This window comes from Alexandromys fortis, unplaced genomic scaffold (assembly GCF_014885135.2).
Source record: "Alexandromys fortis isolate MF-2015 unplaced genomic scaffold, M_Fortis_MF-2015_v1.1 scaffold_260, whole genome shotgun sequence".
NCBI lineage: Eukaryota > Metazoa > Chordata > Mammalia > Rodentia > Cricetidae > Alexandromys > Alexandromys fortis.
Genome location: NW_026068136.1, coordinates 1,453,312 through 1,474,395, shown reverse-complemented (window position 1 = coordinate 1,474,395; position 21,084 = coordinate 1,453,312). Strand labels below are relative to the sequence as shown.

Sequence of the window (21,084 nt, the reverse complement as noted above, 5' to 3'; positions counted from 1 at the left end):
AAAAAGAAGACAGACGTCACAGTGTCTCCTGTGGGTCTCCCCGAGGAGGGTAGAGGTGCTTCGATTATAATTGGGCAGGAAAGGAATCATCTCTGTAGTGGTTTGAACCTGACATGTCCCCCCCCACTGTCCCTGTTATGGGTACATTGTGAAATTTGAGAGAGTGTGGAACCAGCGAAGGTTAGGCCTGCTGGCTGAAGTGAATAACCCCGAGAAAACCCCGACCACCATTGCCCAGGCTTGGCGGGTCAGTAATGCATAACCACTGATGTGGATGGCTCCAGGAAACTCCATGCACCATTGCCCAGGCTTGGCGGGTCACTCTCCCAGGGTCAGAAACACAGCTCTGGTAGCATTTCCTTTTTAGTTTCTTCTTGTCCCACAGCTATTGTCTGGACGACTGGTGGTCTAGAAACCTAAGTTTTCGGTAGGCGGGCACTATTCAGTTTAGCTCTCGCGTTTACACAGAGAACAGCATGGAGCAGTAGAAAAGGCAGCAGACCTGGCCCTACCCATTCCCCCCCTACATCAGAGCAACAGCCCAGCGTGGAGAGCTCGCCACATTGCCTAACCCACCCACGGCTTTCTTTATCTATACAATGTATCAAATAACAAAACCTATTTCACAGGGATTTACGAAGATTAAATGAAGATACCCATCCATCAAATACTATTGTGTTGCATCATAGGAAGATTTTTATCAGTGACCTCTGGGTTCTTTAACCCAGACAGGCTCTTTTGTTCATCATCCTTAAAACCAAATCATGGGTTGCCTAAACCAGTTTCACAGATATCAAAGATGCATAGATTTCCACATTCCCCTCTCTATCAGTTTATCATGGCTTTTGTGAGAGATAAAAGTAGAAATGAATAAGTGGGTTTTTTTTATTATTGTTGTGTTTGAGATGGGGTCTTGCTGAGTAGCCTATACTAGCCTCAGGCTCAGAATCTACAACCTTAACCTCACAAGGGCCGGAATTCCAGGACTGCACCAACCATGCCAGGCTCACAAGTAATCTAAATCTCCCAGATTTCAAAAACCTGTGACAGATCTGTTCACATTTACGTGTGCAACTTACCTAGCTAGTGTCTCTCCAGCCTGTGTGATTTACAGGCACGTGCTGAAACAGACAGCCCATACCTCTCCAAGAGCCAGCTGATCTAGCCTAGCATGTGCCATGAGATAGCCCCCAACTCCCTGAGAGCCAGCTAATCTAGCCTAGCATGTTCTGTGAGATAGCCCCCACCTCCCTGAAAGCCAGTTGATAGACACATACACCAGCCATTTAGGATCCAAGGTGATTGATGGAGAGGCTGCCATCTCTTCCACATTGCCCTCGAGCCAAGAGGTCTCCACGGAGGACACTAGCCAACTAGCAATGGGGACAAAGACAGGACTGGTTCTATGGGAAGACGTCTGGTCTAGGCAGGAAGCAGTGCCCCTAACTCCTGTCCACATGCTCTGCAAGGCTGCCACTGGGCCACAGCTCATGGCTGAGAAAGACACAGGTGGGTACCCAGGAGGAAACCCCCACCGTCCTCACTTTAAGTCACAAAGTTTCTTTCTGCCCCACCGTTCATGCCATACTGGAGAGCCCGAGTCCATACTGCTGGGGAATAGACCGCTCCTTCTACCACGTGCCGAGACCTCAGCTTTTGATTGGCAGTCTTAGAACTCAAGCTTCATAAATAGTGGCAGGATAGAGACAAGGTAACTATCATTGAAGGAATAAGAAAATGAAACAAAGAAAGCTATTCAAAATGGCAGGCAGCAAGGCTGGGCTAGATCTATTAAGATAAATGCTCAGTAGAAACTGAGAAACCTCCTTGAGAAGATTATAGCGTGAGTAGGAAGATGTCCCTTACCTGGTTTCTGACTGGACTCTCCGGGAAGAGGCCTCTTTTCTATCACTTTTTGTGGCCAATTGCTCCACCTTCTAGAAGTTCTTCCCTGCCCCTCTGTTGCTGTGGTGGTTAGGGAAGGTCCTCTCATCCTGTCTCTAACAATGCATTCTTGGATGTGCAGCAGAAGGTGGGAACCAGAGGATGTGTGCAGACAGGATCAGGTGTTCTTTGAGTCTAGAAGGAAAAGGAAATCATAGTTAGTGCACACAGTAGGTCAGCCTGTCCCAAGCGAAAGATGTGAGTGAAAGGGTTGATGAGGAACTATAAGAAGGAATGGGAGTTGTGATGAGATCCCAAACCTAAAATCCTGGAATGCCCTGAACGTCTTCATTCAACAACACAGATTGAGTATCTATGGCCAGCATCGGGCTAGATGTGCAGGGTATCAAAGCTTCCCAGGAGAGGAGTGGATGTTGATGAAAAGGCCTTGCGTCTCCAATTATAGAGGAAATACAGGGAAGATAAGTGTGCTCTTGGCTTTGGCAAACCCATTTGAGGAAATGTGTAGCACTGGCCACTCTTGAAACAGCGATACTCTCATTGAGTCTTCAACTCAGAAAGCACCAGAAGGGGCTGGAGACAGGAGTCAGTGGTTCAGAGAACTTGCTGAGCCTGCAGAGGACCCGGGTTCAGATCACATGGTGATCTACAATCATCCATGCATAGCTTCAGTTCCATGGGCTCCAGCTCCCTCTCCTGGCTGCTGTGGGCACTGCACACACACGGTGCAGAGTTTGCCTCTGATTCTCTGTATATGCCTAGGACTGTGGTGGAGAGGACATTGGTTCTGCCCATCAAAAGCCGTATACCCCTTCCTTCTCCTGTGTGGTATATGTAGTTACTACCTGCCTCTTCCTGTGTCCCTGATCTCAGAGACACACAACTTTCAAAGAGCTCTTAATCCATTGGTCACAGAAACCAGAAAAGACTCATTCTTATAACTCATTACTTATAACTCCTAATTCTTAAGTATTTTCACATTTTTAAAAAATTCTTTTAAATTCTTTTCTTCCTTTCTTTCTTCCTCTCTCTCCCTCTCTTTCTCTCTCTCTCTCTATCTGTCTCTCTCTCTTTCCCCCCCCCTCTCTCTCTCTCGCACCTGCTATATACACTAAGCTGTCTTTGTCACAGAGATCTTCCTCCCTCTTCCTCCTAAGCACTGGGATTAAAGGCATGGGCCCACATACAACATCATGCTCTATTTTTATAAGCTAACCCTGTCATTTGGCATGCTACACTGAACACTCTGTAAGCTTCCCTGGTAAAACAGAAATTACTCAATAAGCATCAATTGTCCCTGAGGAGAATGAACTTTGAAATACAGAGGATGATCACAGGCAGGACTTACAGCCATGACCTCAGCTTACATGACACAGCTTGATTTAAGACATTGGGGGGAAAAAACATTTAAGAAATACTTCACTGGGTCCTTTTATGACTATCACTGTTCCGGAGTTCATAGAGGAGACATTAACCCCCAACATGCATTTTAAAAATTAACTGAAAAAATATCAATTTTGAAAATATTCTAGGTATGCATGCTTATATAAAATGGTTGTATGTAGCTTATTATAATGAAATAAAATGATGTATAAATTTTTTAATGGTTAAATAAAGAGATTTGACATAAAAATACAAACTTTAAATTAAATAATGCCTGAAAATAGGAAGGTCAAATCTGACCCTGTTCATTTAGATGGTTTTGTAAAGAAACCAACAACATCCCCATGGTTCTCCAGCCCACCCTATGTGAGCTGTCGTTAATAATCTACTAACTCTCTCCAGAGGAGACAAGGACAACTGGAAAAAGAAATTTGTATTTTAAACTCTCAAAGGCTGTTTTGTTCCATTATTGCCTAACCCTTACCTGGGAAACTATCCCACAAAATGGAAGAGGCTTCTGCGCCAGGATTGTCACCTGGTGGCAGAGTGCTGTGTGTGAGATCCTGGGTTCAACCCCAGCACGACAGAGACAAAGACAAGGAAGGTCTATAAATATAAGATACCTAGAAATGCCAACATCACAGGAATTCCAAGCGTGGCCGACACAGGCATACTTAAAACTGGAGTCAGTCTTCCGTTTGACAGTTGCTTAGATCATTTTGAGCCTCTTCAGTGTGGTGGAGGAGAGGGAGGAGAGAGGGGGGAGAAGAGGGAGGGGAGAAGAGGGAGGGGAGGGGGGGAGGGAGGGGAGAAAAGGGNGTGGTGGAGGAGAGGGAGGAGAGAGGGGGGAGAAGAGGGAGGGGAGAAGAGGGAGGAGAGGGGGAGAGGGAGGGGAGAAAAGGGGGAGGACAGAGGGGAGGGGAGAGGAGAGGAAAGGAAAGGAGAGGGAAGAGAGGGGAGGGGAGGAGAGAGGAAGGTAGGCAGCCCTAGCATGTAGAATGGAAGCTCGGAGGCAGGAGCTTGACACTTGCTGGCTGCCTGTGGGATTGAGTTCCTTCCCGAGTCATCTTCATCTAGCTCCAAGGATTTGGGAGCCTGCTCTTGCCTGGATGCAAATAAAATATGACTTCCCTGACTACCTGAAATTTTTTGCTGCTGTGTTTTGTTTTTGAGATAGGGTCTCATGCAATCCACATGGCCTCAAAGAAAAGATGCCCTTGAATTTAAGTGCTGGGATTGCTGATGTAGTTACTGTGCCTGGTTTTATGCAACTCTGGGGGTCAAACCCAGAGTCTTGTTGGTGGGAGGCAGCACTCTGACAGCTGAGTTGTATCCTAAGCCCAAATTTAACGTTTTATCACTCAACAAAAGAGCCTGCTACTATGAACCAAGGAGCACGCTGTCTTCAGAGGCTGGCAACAAAGGGTATTATTGCCTTAAGTTTAAGAAACCAAAGACAGACTCTCCCTGTTCTTTAACACTTTTCTAAACATTTATCCCCATGGATACTATATGAAAATTCCACCTTAGCAAAATAGTTGGAAACAAGATTGTTCCGTGTTTTCAAAACAACAGAAAATGCAATTTTAATCTAAGAATCTCTGTGTAGTGGGGAAAGTGGAGAATCAACCCACTTGCATGAGTAGATGTAACAAGAGCTAAAATTGTTATGTTCCTCTCTTCTCCCTTCAAAAAATAAATTAGAATGCTAAAAAAAATCAGTTAAAAATGCAGTGAAACGGTCCATGAGCTCGTATGACCCTTGACATTAACTGCCATGGATATCAGAGTGTGATCACATAAAATTTCTGTCTTACTCCTAACATGGTCACCTGTTTCTTTTACTTTCCAGTTACATTAGTGCTTATGTCTTTGTCACTGAGCCAATTATGCAAGGTGATGTCATGTTGTTTGCTAAAGGCTGGTAACCCGGCCCTTTGAAAACCATTATTTCGCATGTAAAACGTAAGAACTCTTTGTGTGTGAATTTGTGTAAATACAAGGCTAGCCTAAAGGGCAAAGGGAGTGAGGTAAGAAGGTGGTGACCGTCTCAGTTACAGCTTTCATGGCTGTGATAAATAAACACCATGACCGAAGAAACTCGGGGAGGAGAGGGTTCATTCCACTTACACATGACTGCTCGTCGCTGAAGGAAGCCAAGCAGGGCACAAATCTGGAGGCAAAAAGTGATGCAGAGGCCATAGAGAGGGTCTGCGTATTGCCTTGCTCTCCATGGCTTCCTCAACCTCCTTTCTCATAGCAACCAGGACCAACATCCCAGAGGTGGCCCCACCCGCAATGGGCTCGGCCCTGCCCCCATCAATCACTAATTAAGAAAATGTTCTACCAGGCCTGCTACAACCCAGTCTTGTAGAGGCATTGTCTCAGTTGAGGATCCTTCTCTCAGAAGACTCTAGCTTCGGTCTACTTGACTTAAAATGAGCTAGGACGGTGGCTATCACCCTCTCATCTCCAGGGCAAAGTTCAAAATATGCACCTGACTGCTAGACATGCCTTTTCATATGTTCCTGGAGTTGAGAGGATCCAAATTACATCAAATGAACAAAATAAAGTGGAGGGGTTTTGACTACGGAGAAACCTTCACTGAAAATACCACTATTGCAACTAAAACCAGGTTTTGAGAGCTGCAGTGGAAGGCTTTGTGGTGTTAACGAGGCCCATGGCCTGTGGGTTTCTGTTTCAGCTGTTTGAGAAAGTCAAAGAAGTCTGTCCAAATGTGCATGAGAAGATCAGACCCATCTCTGCAGACCTCAACCAGCGCGACTTAGCCATCAGCAAGGAGGACATGCAGGAACTTCTGTCTTGCACCAATATTATCTTCCACTGTGCAGCTACTGTACGCTTCGATGCTCATCTGAGGTACATATGCTCCCTCTGTACTCTCGTGGCTTATAGCGCTCTCTCTCTCTCTCTCTCTCTCTCTCTCTCTCTCTCTCTCTCTCTCTCTCGTGTGTGTGTGTGTGTGTGTGTGTGTGTGTGTGTGTGTGTAAGAGTCTTCACGGAAAATAAAAAGCAGAAAGGAAAAAAAGAACCACAAAACATGTGCTAGTGAAAAGTTTAAAAAGAAACATAAAAGAATGTTCATAATGTCTCCACGTCCCACTGTGCAGAAGCTGCAGTCCTTCATGGCATGCACACACGCTCACCTTTCTACCTGCTTCTACAGTTATGCAGACATGGGTGTAGTTGGCATAATAACCAGACTAGCTTAATATGAAACAGCAAATTTTAATGAAGGAATAGCTTACAACACCAGGGATCCAGTGATGAGCAGGAGATATAAAAAAAAAAAAAAAGAGAGAGCAGCGGGGCTCACGCCACCACATTTATATGTAAACATTAGCCTGAGGCGAACATGCCCCCATTGGGCGGAGTTTCCCCTACATCTTCCTTTTTTGTCTAAATAAGAATTAAACCAAATACAATTATATATAATAGTAACAAATAATAAATATAATGATCAATATTGAGCAAGAAACGTATAACAAGTTTTGCTAAACATTCTATCTCAAGGAGTCTAAATAATGTAGAGAGTAACTACAATTATATAATCTTTAACTCCATCAAAGATCCGAGAAGGCAATAAATATTACTTAACAAACGATCCAAATGTGTAACAATTGACAAAGACAACTGACTACCTGAGCAATCACCCAAAGTCTCGTTTGCAATGTTGAGTCAACCAACTTTGGCTAAGGCCTAACATAACTGACATACCATTATTAAAGGCAAGGAACTTTTGTAGAACTATCTTACCCTGTTTTGGCAAGATAAGACAATCCTGTTTTACCCATTTATGGATATTCTGTATTTTTGTCAGTAGTTGAGGTATGGGCTTTTCTTAACCCAAAGGCCAGGTCTGCCAAGAAGACAAGCTCCCAGTGGAATGTCTTTGGTGCTCAATGTTTTCTCGGGAGTAGAGTGGCGTTGCCAGGAGTAATTGTGTCTCATTGGCATAGAATTCTAGGTTAGATTAAAGGCCATTTTATACAGCTCTTTGAAGAGGCTGAAGATTATACTATCTATATTAAATATAATCTCTATGTATCTAAAAGACCTGATTAATTCTCAATACCTATCTAATTTGAAGACTAAGAGAATAAACAACTGTGCAATATATGAAGACAATGATCTTCAACTGTAAACTATATCATTACATATCAAATGTAAGCAATGTTATTATATAAATAGTATCAGAGGTAGAAAATGTACATTGTAATATGGTAGATGTATCAATATAATATAGACAAAGTTCTAAGCATATTCTTATACAAAAATAGAGGTAGTAACATTCATATTTAATATTTAATATATCAATATATAAGAAACAGTACCAATATAATTTTCTAAAAACAGTAATTCAAAAATACAATCATCCCCAGCAGGGGGGAGGGCCAGGAAATGGGGCAGAGCCAAGGCAGGACTTAGCCACCCACGTGCGTGGAGTGGTGTTGTGTATTGATCATGTTGTTTATTGATAGGTGCGGGGGGAGGGGGGGGGCTGAATACAGAGGCGCTTGTATCATTTGCTAGATCCGAGCAATTCTGGTGGGCAGGTCGGGGCCGCATAGACTCCTGCGGGCCACCGCTCTGTTTAGTATGGCAGGCGGGGCCAAGTGGGGTCGCCCATCTGCTGAGCTGTGACTGTATCGTGGCCTGGGCCTAGCACCGATGAACGACGTGCAGCTGGACAGGAGTGGGGGAAGGGAAAACGAGCAGGGAGCTAGTGGGCTACACTCAGCTGACTTGCTCACAAAGGCTGGGAAAGATCGAGCTTGCGGTGCAAGGGCAGGGGGACAAAAAAGCCCCACGGTGGGTGTCAAAATGTAGTCGGCTAATAACCAGGCTAGCTTAATATGAAACAGCAAATTTTAATGAAGGAATAGCTTACAACACCAGGGATCCAGCAATGAGCAGGAGATATATTAAAAAAAAAAAAAAAAGAGAGCGGTGGGGCTCATGCCGCCAGATTTATATGTAAACATTAGCCCAAGGCGAATACACCCCCCCCCATTGGGCAGAGTTTCCCCTACACATAGGCTCAACTTCCAAGAAAGGGAGCTCCTGTTGGGAGTTCTGTCCCCTGTCTGGGGCTGCTGGAATGACAACGGACATGGTATTGGGCATTTTTCTTTATTTCCTTGATGATTGGAAAGGTTGACATGCTTAAATGCTTATGATTCTTGCCAATTGCTTTCCAGATTACTGGAAGCATGCATACAGTAACTTTGTGTTCTAGAAGGCTCAGTGTATTTCAGGTTACTCTCATCTTTCCACTTTTCGTTAGTTAATGGTATAGTCACAATTCTTGAACTACTACCGTAATTTCATTTTTAGATTTAGATGTTTGATCCATATTTGAAATGTTTCCATTCATTCATTATTTATATATTCACTTATTTTGAGACAGGTTCTCCCTACATAACCCTGGCTGGCTGTCCTGGAATTCACTACATTGTCCAGGCTGGTCTGGATTTACAGCTGCCCGCCTGCCTATGCCTCCTGGACGCTGGGATTAAAGCTGTGCACCACCACAGCCAGCTCATTTTAAATGCTTTTACCTATGAACAGAGATAGCCAGGGAAAAATATTGAACTGGGTATGAAGACAATAGTCTTCTTTTGCTCTAACAGACAGTTCTTAAACAACGCCTACCAAAGGGCTAACTTTTCTATCTATACAAAACCAAATTCTTGTCCTAAATTACTAAAAACTGATTTTCCACTGATATACTTTCTCAGAAAATATCACACTATTTGAAAAACTAATTTTGATTACGCCATGAATACTCATAGAATACTTTTAAAATAGAAATACCTCGATTATTCTCATGTGGGGCTATTTATGTAAATTTAGTGTAATTTTTCCAAGTTACTTTGAGTATATAGATTCATTTAGAAAAAGCTAATTTATTTAAATTTAAATTTTTCATGTTACTTTGAATATATGAGTCATTTCGAAAAAAAACAAACATTTCAAAAACACTGATTCTTCCCATTCAATAACAGTCTGTTTCCCTTATTCCATTTTACTTCATTAATGAAAGGGATGAAATTTTCTCTGTCCACTTACAGTTCCTTTAAGTAAGGTGCTCATTTGAATGTGTGCCTTCTGGCCGTAGCAAGCTCGAGTTTTCATTTGGATACAGAATGCTACTTCAACATGTTGCCATAATTTTTAGCAGATATTTTACCGAATAGATCATCTGTATCCTAATTTTAATAAACTTTGTTTATTTTCCAAATATATAATTGTAAAATACAACAGCAGTTTTTGTGACTGGGGCTTCAGTGCTTGACATCTGCTCATTAACTTTGTTTTTCTCTCCGATGACAGGGTAGATCCTTGTAGCGACGTCAAGGACTGACTGGCAATGTTGTGGGCCTCCTTCCTACCCCGGAGAGGCAATACTCCTAGCCTCTTACTACAAAGCATAGCTTTGGGCAGAACTGGAGTGTGCTATCTTACCACTTCATAAGTAAATTTATTAATTGGGAAATGGATATAAAATGTCATTTAAGTTATTTGCAGAAAAAGAGCCAGAGAGATGATGGCATAGAAGAACATGTATGACTCATGCAGGGGATCCTAGTTTGGTTCCTAGCACCTGCATCAGGTGGCTCACAACCACCTGTAACCCTACTTCCAGGACATCCAATACCTCTGGCCTCTGTGGGTACCTACACCCAGATGCACGCATGCACACACGCACACACACTCACACACACCCCAACTGTGTGTGTAGGATCTTACAGTCTTTCTCTTTTTGGGTTAACATAGAGAAATAGATTTCCTGATGCTGGATAAAGGGTGTGCCCCTTGAGTGAATTCTGGCCATCTTGCTGCTTATGCTGAATTTATATAGTTTTCTATAGTATCGGCTACAGTTTAGGATCTGACATTAATGTCCATGGCTGGCCTGGATCTTTACAACAACTTGCATTGCTCTTTCAAATACCTACTCTTAGTTCTCTCCGTGTTTTCTATGTCTTGTCTTCTTGAGTCTTTGCTTCTTTGTTTTTGTTCTGTCAGTGGCCCCTTCTGGAAGCCACTTGATCAGTTCAGAGGACCATGTGTTTTTCTGTTTTACCGATTAAAACCATGTAACCTTAGACACCGTGTGTACAGTGCTGCCGTGATTAAGACTGAGGACCCCCACATAGCAGGAGCTAAGAACCCCACATAGCAGGAGCACATTACAATTTTAAGTGTTACAGAACTGTGCAGCCAGGGACCAATTCTTTTCCTCCTTGTCTCATGATGTGCCACCGAGATCTGAGGCATCTGCCTGTTACTGAAGAAGGTATAGTCATGGCACATACACCAGTTAGAGCTTGGTACGTCCGCCGCTAGGATAAGTACGGTATGCCAGTCACTGGAAGAGGTACACTCACAGTGTGGTACACCAGGTATGGCAAGATAGGATGCTGAGCATCTTTACTGCTTCTTTCTGTTTTGTCCTCTCCAGAGAAGCTGTGCAGCTGAATGTCATTGCCACCCAGCAGCTCCTGCTGATGGCCAGCCAGATGCCAAAGCTTGAAGCCTTCATCCACATCTCTACCGCCTTCTCTAACTGCAACCTGAGCCACATAGATGAGGTCATTTACCCATGCCCTGTGGAGCCAAGAAAGATCATTGACTCCATGGAGTAAGTTGGGCCAAATGGAGGAACTGGGGGGCAGCAGATGGCTTTCCCTTGGTTTCTTTGTGGCTGTTAATGCAGTTAAGAGGTAGGACACTTTGAAAGCAAAGAGCTTTGGGAAAATGATTCACCTGTCTCTACTAGTCCCTTCTTCCAGTGGGAAATACGCTCTGGGAGGGAAGGAAGATAGAAGATTCATGTGTGGATGTACTAGGAATCGATACAGAGGCACTGGGGCCAGGGCCTTGTGCATGCTAAGTAAGCATTCTTCCACTGAGCTACATCCTCTGCCCTGAAGATCCCTAAAGAAACCCCGTGTTGAGGATTCACGAATGTATTCCTCACAGCACCACCAGACAATATAAAGGATCAGGAGAGAAATTTTGGAGGGTAGGAAACTTGCTGTGTAAGCTGGGGCAATTGTTTTAGCCTTTCTAACCCCCACTCCCCGGTCCTTCTTCGTTACTTTTCTTGTTGCTTTGATAAAATACCCAAACAGAAGCAGACTATGAGGAAAGGGCTTATTTGGGCTCACAGTTCCAGGTCAGTTCGTCACGACAGGGAAGCTGTGGCTGCAGCAATGGGAGGAAACCAGCCACACTGAGTCTACGGTAAAGAAACAAAAACCAGGAACCCTCCTGCTCATCCCATTGCCTCCCGTCTATCCCGCCCAGGAACCCAGCACAGGGACGGGCGCCTCCCATTTCAGAGGGGGTCTTCCCACCTCAGCCAGCACAGTCCCAGTCAGCTCAACCCCTCACACAGGCCCAGCGGCTAACCACCACAGACCCCACCTTACAGTCGTGATGATGAGCGCACTTATGTAAGTCAGTTAGTACAGTTCTGGGGAGGAATGTTTTCTGGAGGAGAATCTAATCCTTCCAAACCCTCGCAGGGCATTGTCTGTGAGTGGGTCCTACTGAGGTATGCTTCTCTGCGTGTCCTGAAGTGGTCACCAGTCTGTTTTCTCTAGTTGCCAGCCAACAAAAATCACCCTCGTCACAGGATATGGTTCTGGTTTCAGGAGTTTGTTTCTGTTTTCTCTCTATTTGGCTCCAACTACTTGAGCTTCGTGTCTTTAAATTCTACATTTAAAAAATCATGGTTCAAAAATGACCGTTTCCTGGTGAATCTGCCAGCGTATGATTTCCCGTAATGCTGTAATTGCATCTGAGGTGTTGGGACCTTATCTTGCTCCTCTCATTTCTGCCTCTCCTGGCTCTGAGAGTCACTCAAAAATCTTCAAAATGTAAACGGAGGCTCCTCAATTGTTTCCCAACCGCCCAGACCCAAATATTCACACAGAAACTATATTAGCTACAACCCTGTTTGACTTGATGTGGGATTCCCCTCTGTATGCTGTGAATAGGTTTTGTTACCATTGGTTAATAAAGAAGGAAGCTGCTTTGGCCTATAGAAGGGCAGAATATAGCCATGTTGAAATATGAAGTGGCGGCGGGGCTGCGTCCCCAACACCCCGGCCGCTTGGCTAGCTCATGCCCGAAATAACAACACACAAACTGTATTCATTTAAGAACTGCTTGGCCCATGAACTCTAGCCCTTACAGGCCAATTCTCGCATCTGGACTAGCCCATTTCTAATGATGTGTGTAAGCACCCCAAGGTGCGCTTACCGGGAAGATTCTAGCCTAAGTCCATCGTGGGTTGCAGCTGCCTGGGAGAGCTGAGCATGGCGTCTCTGCTCCAGCAGAGCTGTCGGGTCTCTCCGGGAGCAGAGCAGAGTCTGACCTCACTTCCTCTTCCGCCCAGAATTCTATTCTGTTTACTCCTCCCATCTATGTTCCAAGCTGAGGCCAAGCAGTTGGTTTATTATAACTTAACCAATGAAATCAACAGATTGATATATGACACTCCCACATCACTTCCCCTTTTTCTGTTTAAACAAAAAAAAAAAGGCTTTAACTTAACATCCAAAGCTCTAGAAATGACAGAGACATCTCGCTGCCTGGACAGTCACCCAAAGTTCCTCTGTACCGTTGGGGCATCCATCTTCGGCCTACAGGCCCATAGTTTCCAGCAGACATTTCCACAAAGCAGGAAATTTCAAAGGCAGTCACTATCTGCTTGTCCTGAAGAATGTCTTGCAGACTCTTTCATGAATCAGGAACCCCGAAAGATCATCTCACCTTTAGGCAAGTTCAGCAGTCCTCTCTCTGCGGGTTCTCTGTGTCCAGTTTATGCAATAGTCCAGGCAAGAGCAGTTTCTTGCCCAAATGGCTATCAAACTCCATAAGGATCCTCTTCGATGCCCATCTTCCTCTTGAAGTAGATTGGTGCTGCCAGGAGCAGAGTGTCTCATTGTCATGAAAAGTCCTAAGTTATTAAAACATTTAAAATGCCATATTCTATAATCTTTGAAAAATATGAAGAATGCCTATCTAAAATATATCTATGCACATCTAGAAAATCTTAACTAACATGACTACAAACTTAACTATTATTAATGATTATTCATTAACAACTTATATACATTACAAAATTAACCTTAAATTTAAATCACTAAAGCAAAATCCATATCAATGTAAATTATTCATACCTATATCATCTCCCCCTTTAAATGTAAAAGAACATTTATAAACAATATTTGGGAATATGGGCGCAGTTTTTTCTCTCCAAACTGCTTCCTGCTGAATGGGGGCGTCGTTAATTAGGTCTTTCATGGTATAACCTGTGTGCTAGTTTCATCTCAGTTGGCAGTTGAGCGAAGCAATTTTCTGAAGGTATTCACAGCAACCGTTCAGGAGGGCGTGGTCCATCATACCATATCGGAATAGAAGAAATGAACAGGGTCTCATCCTCTGTGAAAACAAAATAAGAAACTCCTTTCCAAAGTATCATGTCCTTAGATCCAAATTTCAAAGTCAAGGCATCAAAATCTCTACGATGGATTAGTTCAGCAGCATTTATAAACAAATATCTTTTAGCATCTGTTGCTCCTTCCTCAGCATTCAAACAATTCAAAGAGAGCATAATAGTATACAGTATCAAGATTCTCTGTGTATTTTCCATCTTTGTACGCTTTATTTTAACCTCTATTTCGTTTATTTTTACTTTTATTTTATATTCTCTGTATCTCTTTGACCTGGAATAACTCTGTAGACCAGGCTCTCCTTGAACTCTCAGAGATCCGCCTGTCTCTGCCTCCCAGGCATTGGGATTAAAGGTGTTTGCTACCACACCTTGAACTCACAGAGATCTGTTTGTCTCTGCCTTCTAGGCACTGGGATTAAAGGCGTGTGCTACCACACCTTGAAGTCACAGAGGTCAATCTCCCTCTGCCTCCCAAGTGTTGGGATTAAAGGCGTGTACTACCACACACAACTTCTCTTTTTCTTACTTTTTTTTTAAAAACTTTTAACTTTTAGCTTGCATATATTTTTAACACACTGTAAATCATTTAAACATTTTCTTTATCTTTGAATCTCTTTACTGTATATCTCTCTTTTTCTGACCACACGAGCCTTTAAATTACTGAGCAATATGAGTAGGATTAAAGCCGTGGCTTTGCCAGCTAGATCCAGTCCATTCCTTAGCTTTCCAGCCTCATGGCTGAGGTACCGGTTGTAGCCATGTTTACTGCCACAACTCTATGGCATTTCAAGGTCCCTGCCAGCAAGCGAGCTTCAGCAGCCTGTGCTTGCAAACCACACGAACCGCCTGCGTAAAAGAGTCAGAGTTTGCCGTGGCAGGACAGCCCAGAAAGCCGGCATTTTTAAACGGCACAGCTTTTTTCCTGCTACAGCTGAAAATCGAAAAGCATGCGTTCAGCTTTTCGTCAACACCATTTAAGTGTTTTGTGGCAGGACCTCTTAATGAGCTGCAGGGTTTTGCAGCTGAAGCTGAGTCAGGAAGCCTCTCTTAGATGAGAGTGCTTGCTTGCCTCTAGCAAGCAGAGTAGACCCAAGAAATTTCTGCTACCAAGAAAACATGCTTCACTCCATTCTTTCCCAAGCTTTCTCAGGCTTTTTGTGGATTCAGTTAGCCACACGTCTGGGCGCCATCTGTTGAAATAGGAGCGGCGGGGCTGCGTCCCCAACACCCCGGCCGCTTGGCTAGCTTATGCCCGAAATAACAACACACAAACTGTATTCATTTAAGAACTGCTTGGCCCATGAACTCTAGCCCTTACAGGCCAATTCTCGCATCTGGACTAGCCCATTTCTAATGATGTGTGTAAGCACCCCAAGGTGCGCTTACCGGGAAGATTCTAGCCTAAGTCCATCGTGGGTTGCAGCTGCCTGGGAGAGCTGAGCATGGCGTCTCTGCTCCAGCAGAGCTGTCTGGTCTCTCCGGGAGCAGAGCAGAGTCTGACCTCACTTCCTCTTCTGCCCAGAATTCTATTCTGTTTATTCTGCCCACCTATCTTTTAACCTATCAGGGCCAGCAGTTTCTTTATTGCTCAGCCAATGAAATCAGCAGATTGATATGACACTCCCACATCATAGCCAGGCTGGAAGATAGATAGATAGATAGATAGATAGATAGATAGATAGATAGATCATAGATAGATGGATAGATAGATAGATGCCACAGCCTAGTGCCGATTCACAGATAGAAATGGGTTAATTTAAGATGTAAGAGTTAGTTAATAAGCCGGAGCTAACAGGCCAAACAGTGTTGTAATTAGTATAATTTCTGTGTGATTCGGGTCTGAGAGCCAGAGAAACAAACAGGCAGTCTTCGCCTACACATCATTTAGAGGAACTGGCACAAGCAAGCAGCATTTCAAGTTAATGGTTCCTCTGGAGAGTTGCAGAAAAGACACATGTGGTTTGATGCCCAAGTCAATTCAGATACATCTATAGAAAGCCCAAAAGCATGTTCAATATGGAATTAAAGTTTGTCACCAAGCTTCCCTCCCACAGAGGTACCTCCTCCCTAACTGTGGTTCCCAAGAAGAGAGCCCACCTGCTTGATTCAAGAGCCAGAACTGAATTCCCAAAGTCTCATCCACTGTCCTCCCTTCTTATATCTGAGAGGAGACTATGCACTTGGAAACCTCTGAGAGTTCACCAGAGACAGAAGAGATAGTATTCAGCTCACCACACTGAAGGGCTCCTTGTGCCACCTCCTCCTTCCAAACTCTACACAGATGCAGGCGCTAAATACTCCAAGGCTAAAAAGGAAGAGCTTCCCTCCCAGAGAAGGGGTCAATTTGCTGTCTTGTCTTCAGTATGTCCAGAGCTCTGGCAGGTATATCTTAGAAGTCCATAACTTACAGTTCCTCCCTGGAATGCTTAAATTCACTGTGAAACGAATGCCCCCAAACTTAGGGGATTGCCTTCTGCACTCCAACAATGGGGCCGATATCTTCACAACCCCATTTCCTTCTGAGTCCGCCTGTTCTCTTGTATCTCTATCCATTCCCGCTTCCCTAAACCTTACAGGGTGTAGAAACTGACTCCTCGGAGGACATGGTGGCACATAAGGAAACAGGATTTCCGAGACAAAAGGGTGATGAGACACATGAATAATGAAATGGAATCCCTGCTCTCTGGACCACTCTTCAGAGAGCATCAGACACATGTCAAACACATAGGCACGGTGACTGCAACAAACACAACCTGAGTGAGGAGAGGAGAAAAGGTCACTGTAAAATTTCTACCATTCTCTCCCAGAATGCTTTCCCTGAAATACCTGTAGCTCTGTCTTTCAGAAGATAAACTGGGGTGGGGTGGGAGGGATACATACTCCTCATTTCACTCAACTACCATATAAACAAGAAGCTTATTAATACCATAATATTAAAAAAAAGGATAGTCAGTTAGACGAGCCTGTGCTGCGTGTAACTGCATCAGACATATACCTACTGCTAAGGTCTCCAATGACTCCAGGCTTCTTTTAGAGCAACTTAAGTAGAATTTTAAAGTTGGAGACTCGTGGAAAGAAAGTGAAGTCAAATTTGGGAGCTAGGGACGTGTAGACTCAACACATGTCCATGAATATACTGCAGAACATCCAGTTGATTTCAGAAACGCATGCTGGTCCATGCGGTGTCTTTTCTAACATGCTGGTTACAGTTCTGAAGAACTGATGAGAACGAGAAGAACAGAAAGCGGTAACTGGGCACTGGAGAGGCCCTGGCAGCAGAAGAGGGGCCTTTGTCACACTGCCCTCCCCTCTGAATCCAGGAAGGGACCAGACAGGACAGAAAATGGCCAGAGGGGCAGAAGAAGAAAAGTTACTTTAAAATCAACTTTATTAAAACACAATGCCACCACTGGCCTGGGAGTGGAGTGTGTGCAAAGCCCTGGGTTTAATCCCTAGCACTGGGAATGAAAGCGGATAGAGGGGTGGGATGGGGAAAAAGAGAGAGCTCTGTTGCATTCGTTTATAGGTACGTACAGCCATGCTTGTCCTCACAACCCAAGAATTAGAACAGATATAACCAACCATCTTTCCAGGGGAAAATGGAGGGAGCAAGAACAGAATACATGGGTCCACGGAAGAAACTGAGGTGCGGGGCACATGCAATAAGCTTTCCTACCCGCATCCCTAGGAATCTACGGAGCCGATATTCTCTAAGACACTTGGTAGAGCCCTCAGCTATAACCCTTTGTAGTGAGCAGCCATTCCTTGTGGTGTGGCATCGGCTCCCTGTGGGTTCTAGGTTCCCGTGTTCCCCTAAATTGTGGGTTCTAGGTTCCCCTGAAATTGTTTTTCCTTGCAGCCTTGCAGAAACTAGACTTGGTTTCTGTAATTTGTATTGGCATAGGAAAAGTGATCTTGGGTCGGTCAATTCACGACCTGCCTACAAATGAGATGAAGTGAGACCCGTGCAGCTACCCTCCGCATCTGTGACTTCTCAGCCAAGCCCCTGCTAATCTGAATATCTGTGCTTGCACTGAACCGCTGCGAGCTTTTGGTCATTACTCTACACACGGTACAACAAACATGCATACTGTGTTACAGTATGCTCCATGTTATAGGTAATCAAGATTGTTTAAAGTACACATGAGGATAAGCATAGGTTATATTCAAACCAGTTTCCTTAGGATAACAAGTGGAATCGGGGGTGGTCCTGCCTTATCTATCACTCTTCCAATCCCCGTGTGGTCACTAAATTCTTTTTGACATGTGTATGTGTGTACAATGTGCATGTATGCATGTTCACATTTGTGAGCACAGAGATGCATATACACACATATGGGTGCCTAAGGATGCCCAAAGTTGATGCTAAATATCTACTTTTCTCAGTAACCTCCAGAGTATACAGCAAGGTGAAGTCTCTTGGCTGACTTGGAGCTTGCTGATAGGATTAGTCTAGCAGGACACCTTGTTCCCGGGAGCCTGTCTCTGCCTCCCCCATGCTGCTATTACAGAGAGGCCACTACGTTGGCTTATGTGGGTTCTTGGGATCTAAACTCTACTGCCCAACACTTGCATGACAAGGACTTCACACACGGGGACATCTCCTGCCGTCGTGTAATTTAATGCCCTCTATTTCTCTGTGTGCTTGGAGTTGTTTCAATTCTAGGGGTTTCTCTACCTTTCTATATTCAACCCAGTGGTGTCTGGGTGTCCAGGTTATATTCAGTATTAACAGCAGAAAAGGAAGGAAAATGGAACCATTATGGCCAGCCTTTGTATTCTACCCCGCTGTCAATGAGATGGATTAAAATGCAGTCCTGACTGAATACATATTATCAGACACAGTGTTTAACCACTTGTCCTAAATGTGGAAGGGTAACTGCTAATGTTTTCTACAGTCAGAATTGTACAGTTAGGCGTCCTCCTATAAAATAAGAACACACACACTAAACGTGTTGGTGAAGAACTAACTGCACAGGCAGGACTGGCAAGATGACTCAGTGGATCAAAGCACCCCCACCTGGTCTGCTGACTTGAGTTCAGTCCCCAGGATGCAAGTGACGGAGGAGATGAACTGGCAAAGGCACACTCCCCCCGTTACACACGCAAGAAAAATATAGTTTTAAATATTTTAAAAACGATTACTTAAACATATTCAGGCAGTCTGAAAATTTAAATTATATCCATAATGTACAAAATAACTCTGCTACCTAAGAGAAGCACTAGATGTTTACGTGACGATAACATTAGTAAACATGGAATTATTACAACTTTTCTAGACTGTTTTCAGTTAGGCGGATGCTCTGGTGACGCCTGTCACCTCCAAGTGGAGCTACCCAGTAGCTGTGCGATTGGTGCTTCCTCAGAACTCTGGACTCTTCCACGCCAGAGTCACTGCAAAACCCCCAGCAGTCACGAAGTCATTAGCGTATATTCTAAACAAATCCTCAGAGTATGTGAGAATTACGTCTGCCAAATGTAACTGCTTTATGGAGACAGTGGAATTGTAAAAACTAAGAACTGCAGGTTTAAGACTGGTACAAGACTTCAGTGGAGGAGGACCCCCTGAGCTGGGGAGGACTGGCTTGCTGTGGGACACGGGTTGGCACTCACACACGTGTTTAGTGGACACACTAGTGAGACTGTAGGAGTCAACTAGATAGGAGTGGCCTGTGAAGCAGTGAATTGCGTATCTGTGAAAATAGGGGAGAGGAGCATACTTTAACTAAGACAGAAGGAGAAGGAATGATTTGAACATATATACTTGTCCTTGCGACCCTGAGGTGATGGTCTCCAAGATTCAAGTCAGAAGGTGGAAGTTTAGTTTGATTGGCTGTGCCTCTTATTTATTGTTCTCTTGTGCTGTGGATGTTGCTAGAATTTTTTTTCCCTCTGCTTTTAGATGGCTAGATGACTCTATCATCGACGAGATCACTCCCAAGCTGATTGGGGACCGGCCCAATACGTACACCTACACCAAAGCCTTGGGAGAGATGGTGGTACAGCAAGAGAGTGGAAACCTGAATGTGGCTATCATCAGGCCGTCCATAGTGGGAGCAACCTGGCAGGAGCCTTTCCCGGTGAGCACACTTCTCCTTCTTTGCTTCAGTCCGGGTGCCGTAGGAACCACGTCTTTCTGATCGCTCTTCTCTTCCTCCTCCTTTTACTCACCCCTTCTCCCACTCTCCCTTTTCCTTCTCTTCCCCTGCATTCTTTATGACCAATCAGTTAGTATTACAAATGGATGTGTGGGTGCACACACGGACACATGCGTGCACAGGCTGGGCTGTCCAAGGGTAACAGTTTTCTGAAAAGTGTAACCAACTGAGATCTTTCTTTCCAGGGTTGGGTTGATAATTTAAACGGACCCAGTGGAATCATTATTGCGGTATGTACAGAGATGGGAAAATAATCCCTTGAAATGGATAGTGTACCGGAGACCTTGGTGTCCACCTTGTGTGGTGATAAGGAAGGAGCTTATCTAGAGCTTTGACCTTCAGGACAGAGGCTACTGATGTGCTCAGTTGCTATTCCAGAGTTTTACTTGGGAAATGTCTGCACGCTGAAAATTTCCCTTGGGTTCCCACAAGGTGGAGGTATTTTCTTTTCATTGCCTTATTAATGGCTTGAACTACTACAGTGAATCATGTATAAAGAAAAAATATTAGCCTTCTGTGGCTCAGTAGGTAGGGTGCTTGGTCTAGCACACTTAAAACCCTGAGAATCACCCCCAGCACTGAGTGTGTGGGGCAGCTCACACCTGTAATCCCAGACCTCAGAGAGCCAGATGGATCAGAACTTCAAGACAAAAAAAAAAAAAAAAAAAAAAAACCTTATGCCAAAGATTATGGGATGCTTGACATTAAAACGCACAAGCTGGTGTCTCCAAAAAATATGAGTGGAATTCGAGTCATTGTGCTATTATGCTCTGTAATAAAACTGATTCTAGCCCACGTTCAAATGATTTTTACTCCCATCTAAACTGTCCTGGGGAAAGGAACAAAAGCATTCAGGGAACAGAAAGAGGCTTCTGACTTTCCACCCTCTTTCTGACACAAAGCTGCTAGTCCCGACTGTGACTTTACACCTGGTTTATATCCTATGCTCCATCTCTCCTGAGCAGACGGGAAAAGGATTTCTTCGGTCCATAAAAGCTACTCCCATGGCAGTGGCAGACGTGATTCCAGTGGACACAGTGGTCAATCTCACCATAGCGGTGGGATGGTATACCGCAGTTCACAGGTAAGCATGCTTACACGAGCTTCTGAGAGGGGACGGGGAAAGCAATGGCGGTCACACCT

At 44.2% G+C, this 21,084-nt stretch overlaps 1 protein-coding gene across 3 annotated transcripts in view; it reads left to right on the top strand.

Moving 5' to 3' along the window:
- Far2 (fatty acyl-CoA reductase 2) overlaps positions 1-21,084 on the top strand; it is a 108,924-nt gene that overhangs the window by 73,138 nt on the left and 14,702 nt on the right. For all 3 annotated transcript variants that reach the window (XM_050126493.1, XM_050126492.1, XM_050126494.1), the window contains 5 exons: positions 5,993-6,168; positions 10,778-10,957; positions 19,686-19,863; positions 20,127-20,171; positions 20,907-21,025. In XM_050126493.1, coding sequence (XP_049982450.1) covers positions 5,993-6,168; positions 10,778-10,957; positions 19,686-19,863; positions 20,127-20,171; positions 20,907-21,025 — 698 coding nt within the window. The remainder of the gene's footprint in view (positions 1-5,992; positions 6,169-10,777; positions 10,958-19,685; positions 19,864-20,126; positions 20,172-20,906; positions 21,026-21,084) is intronic.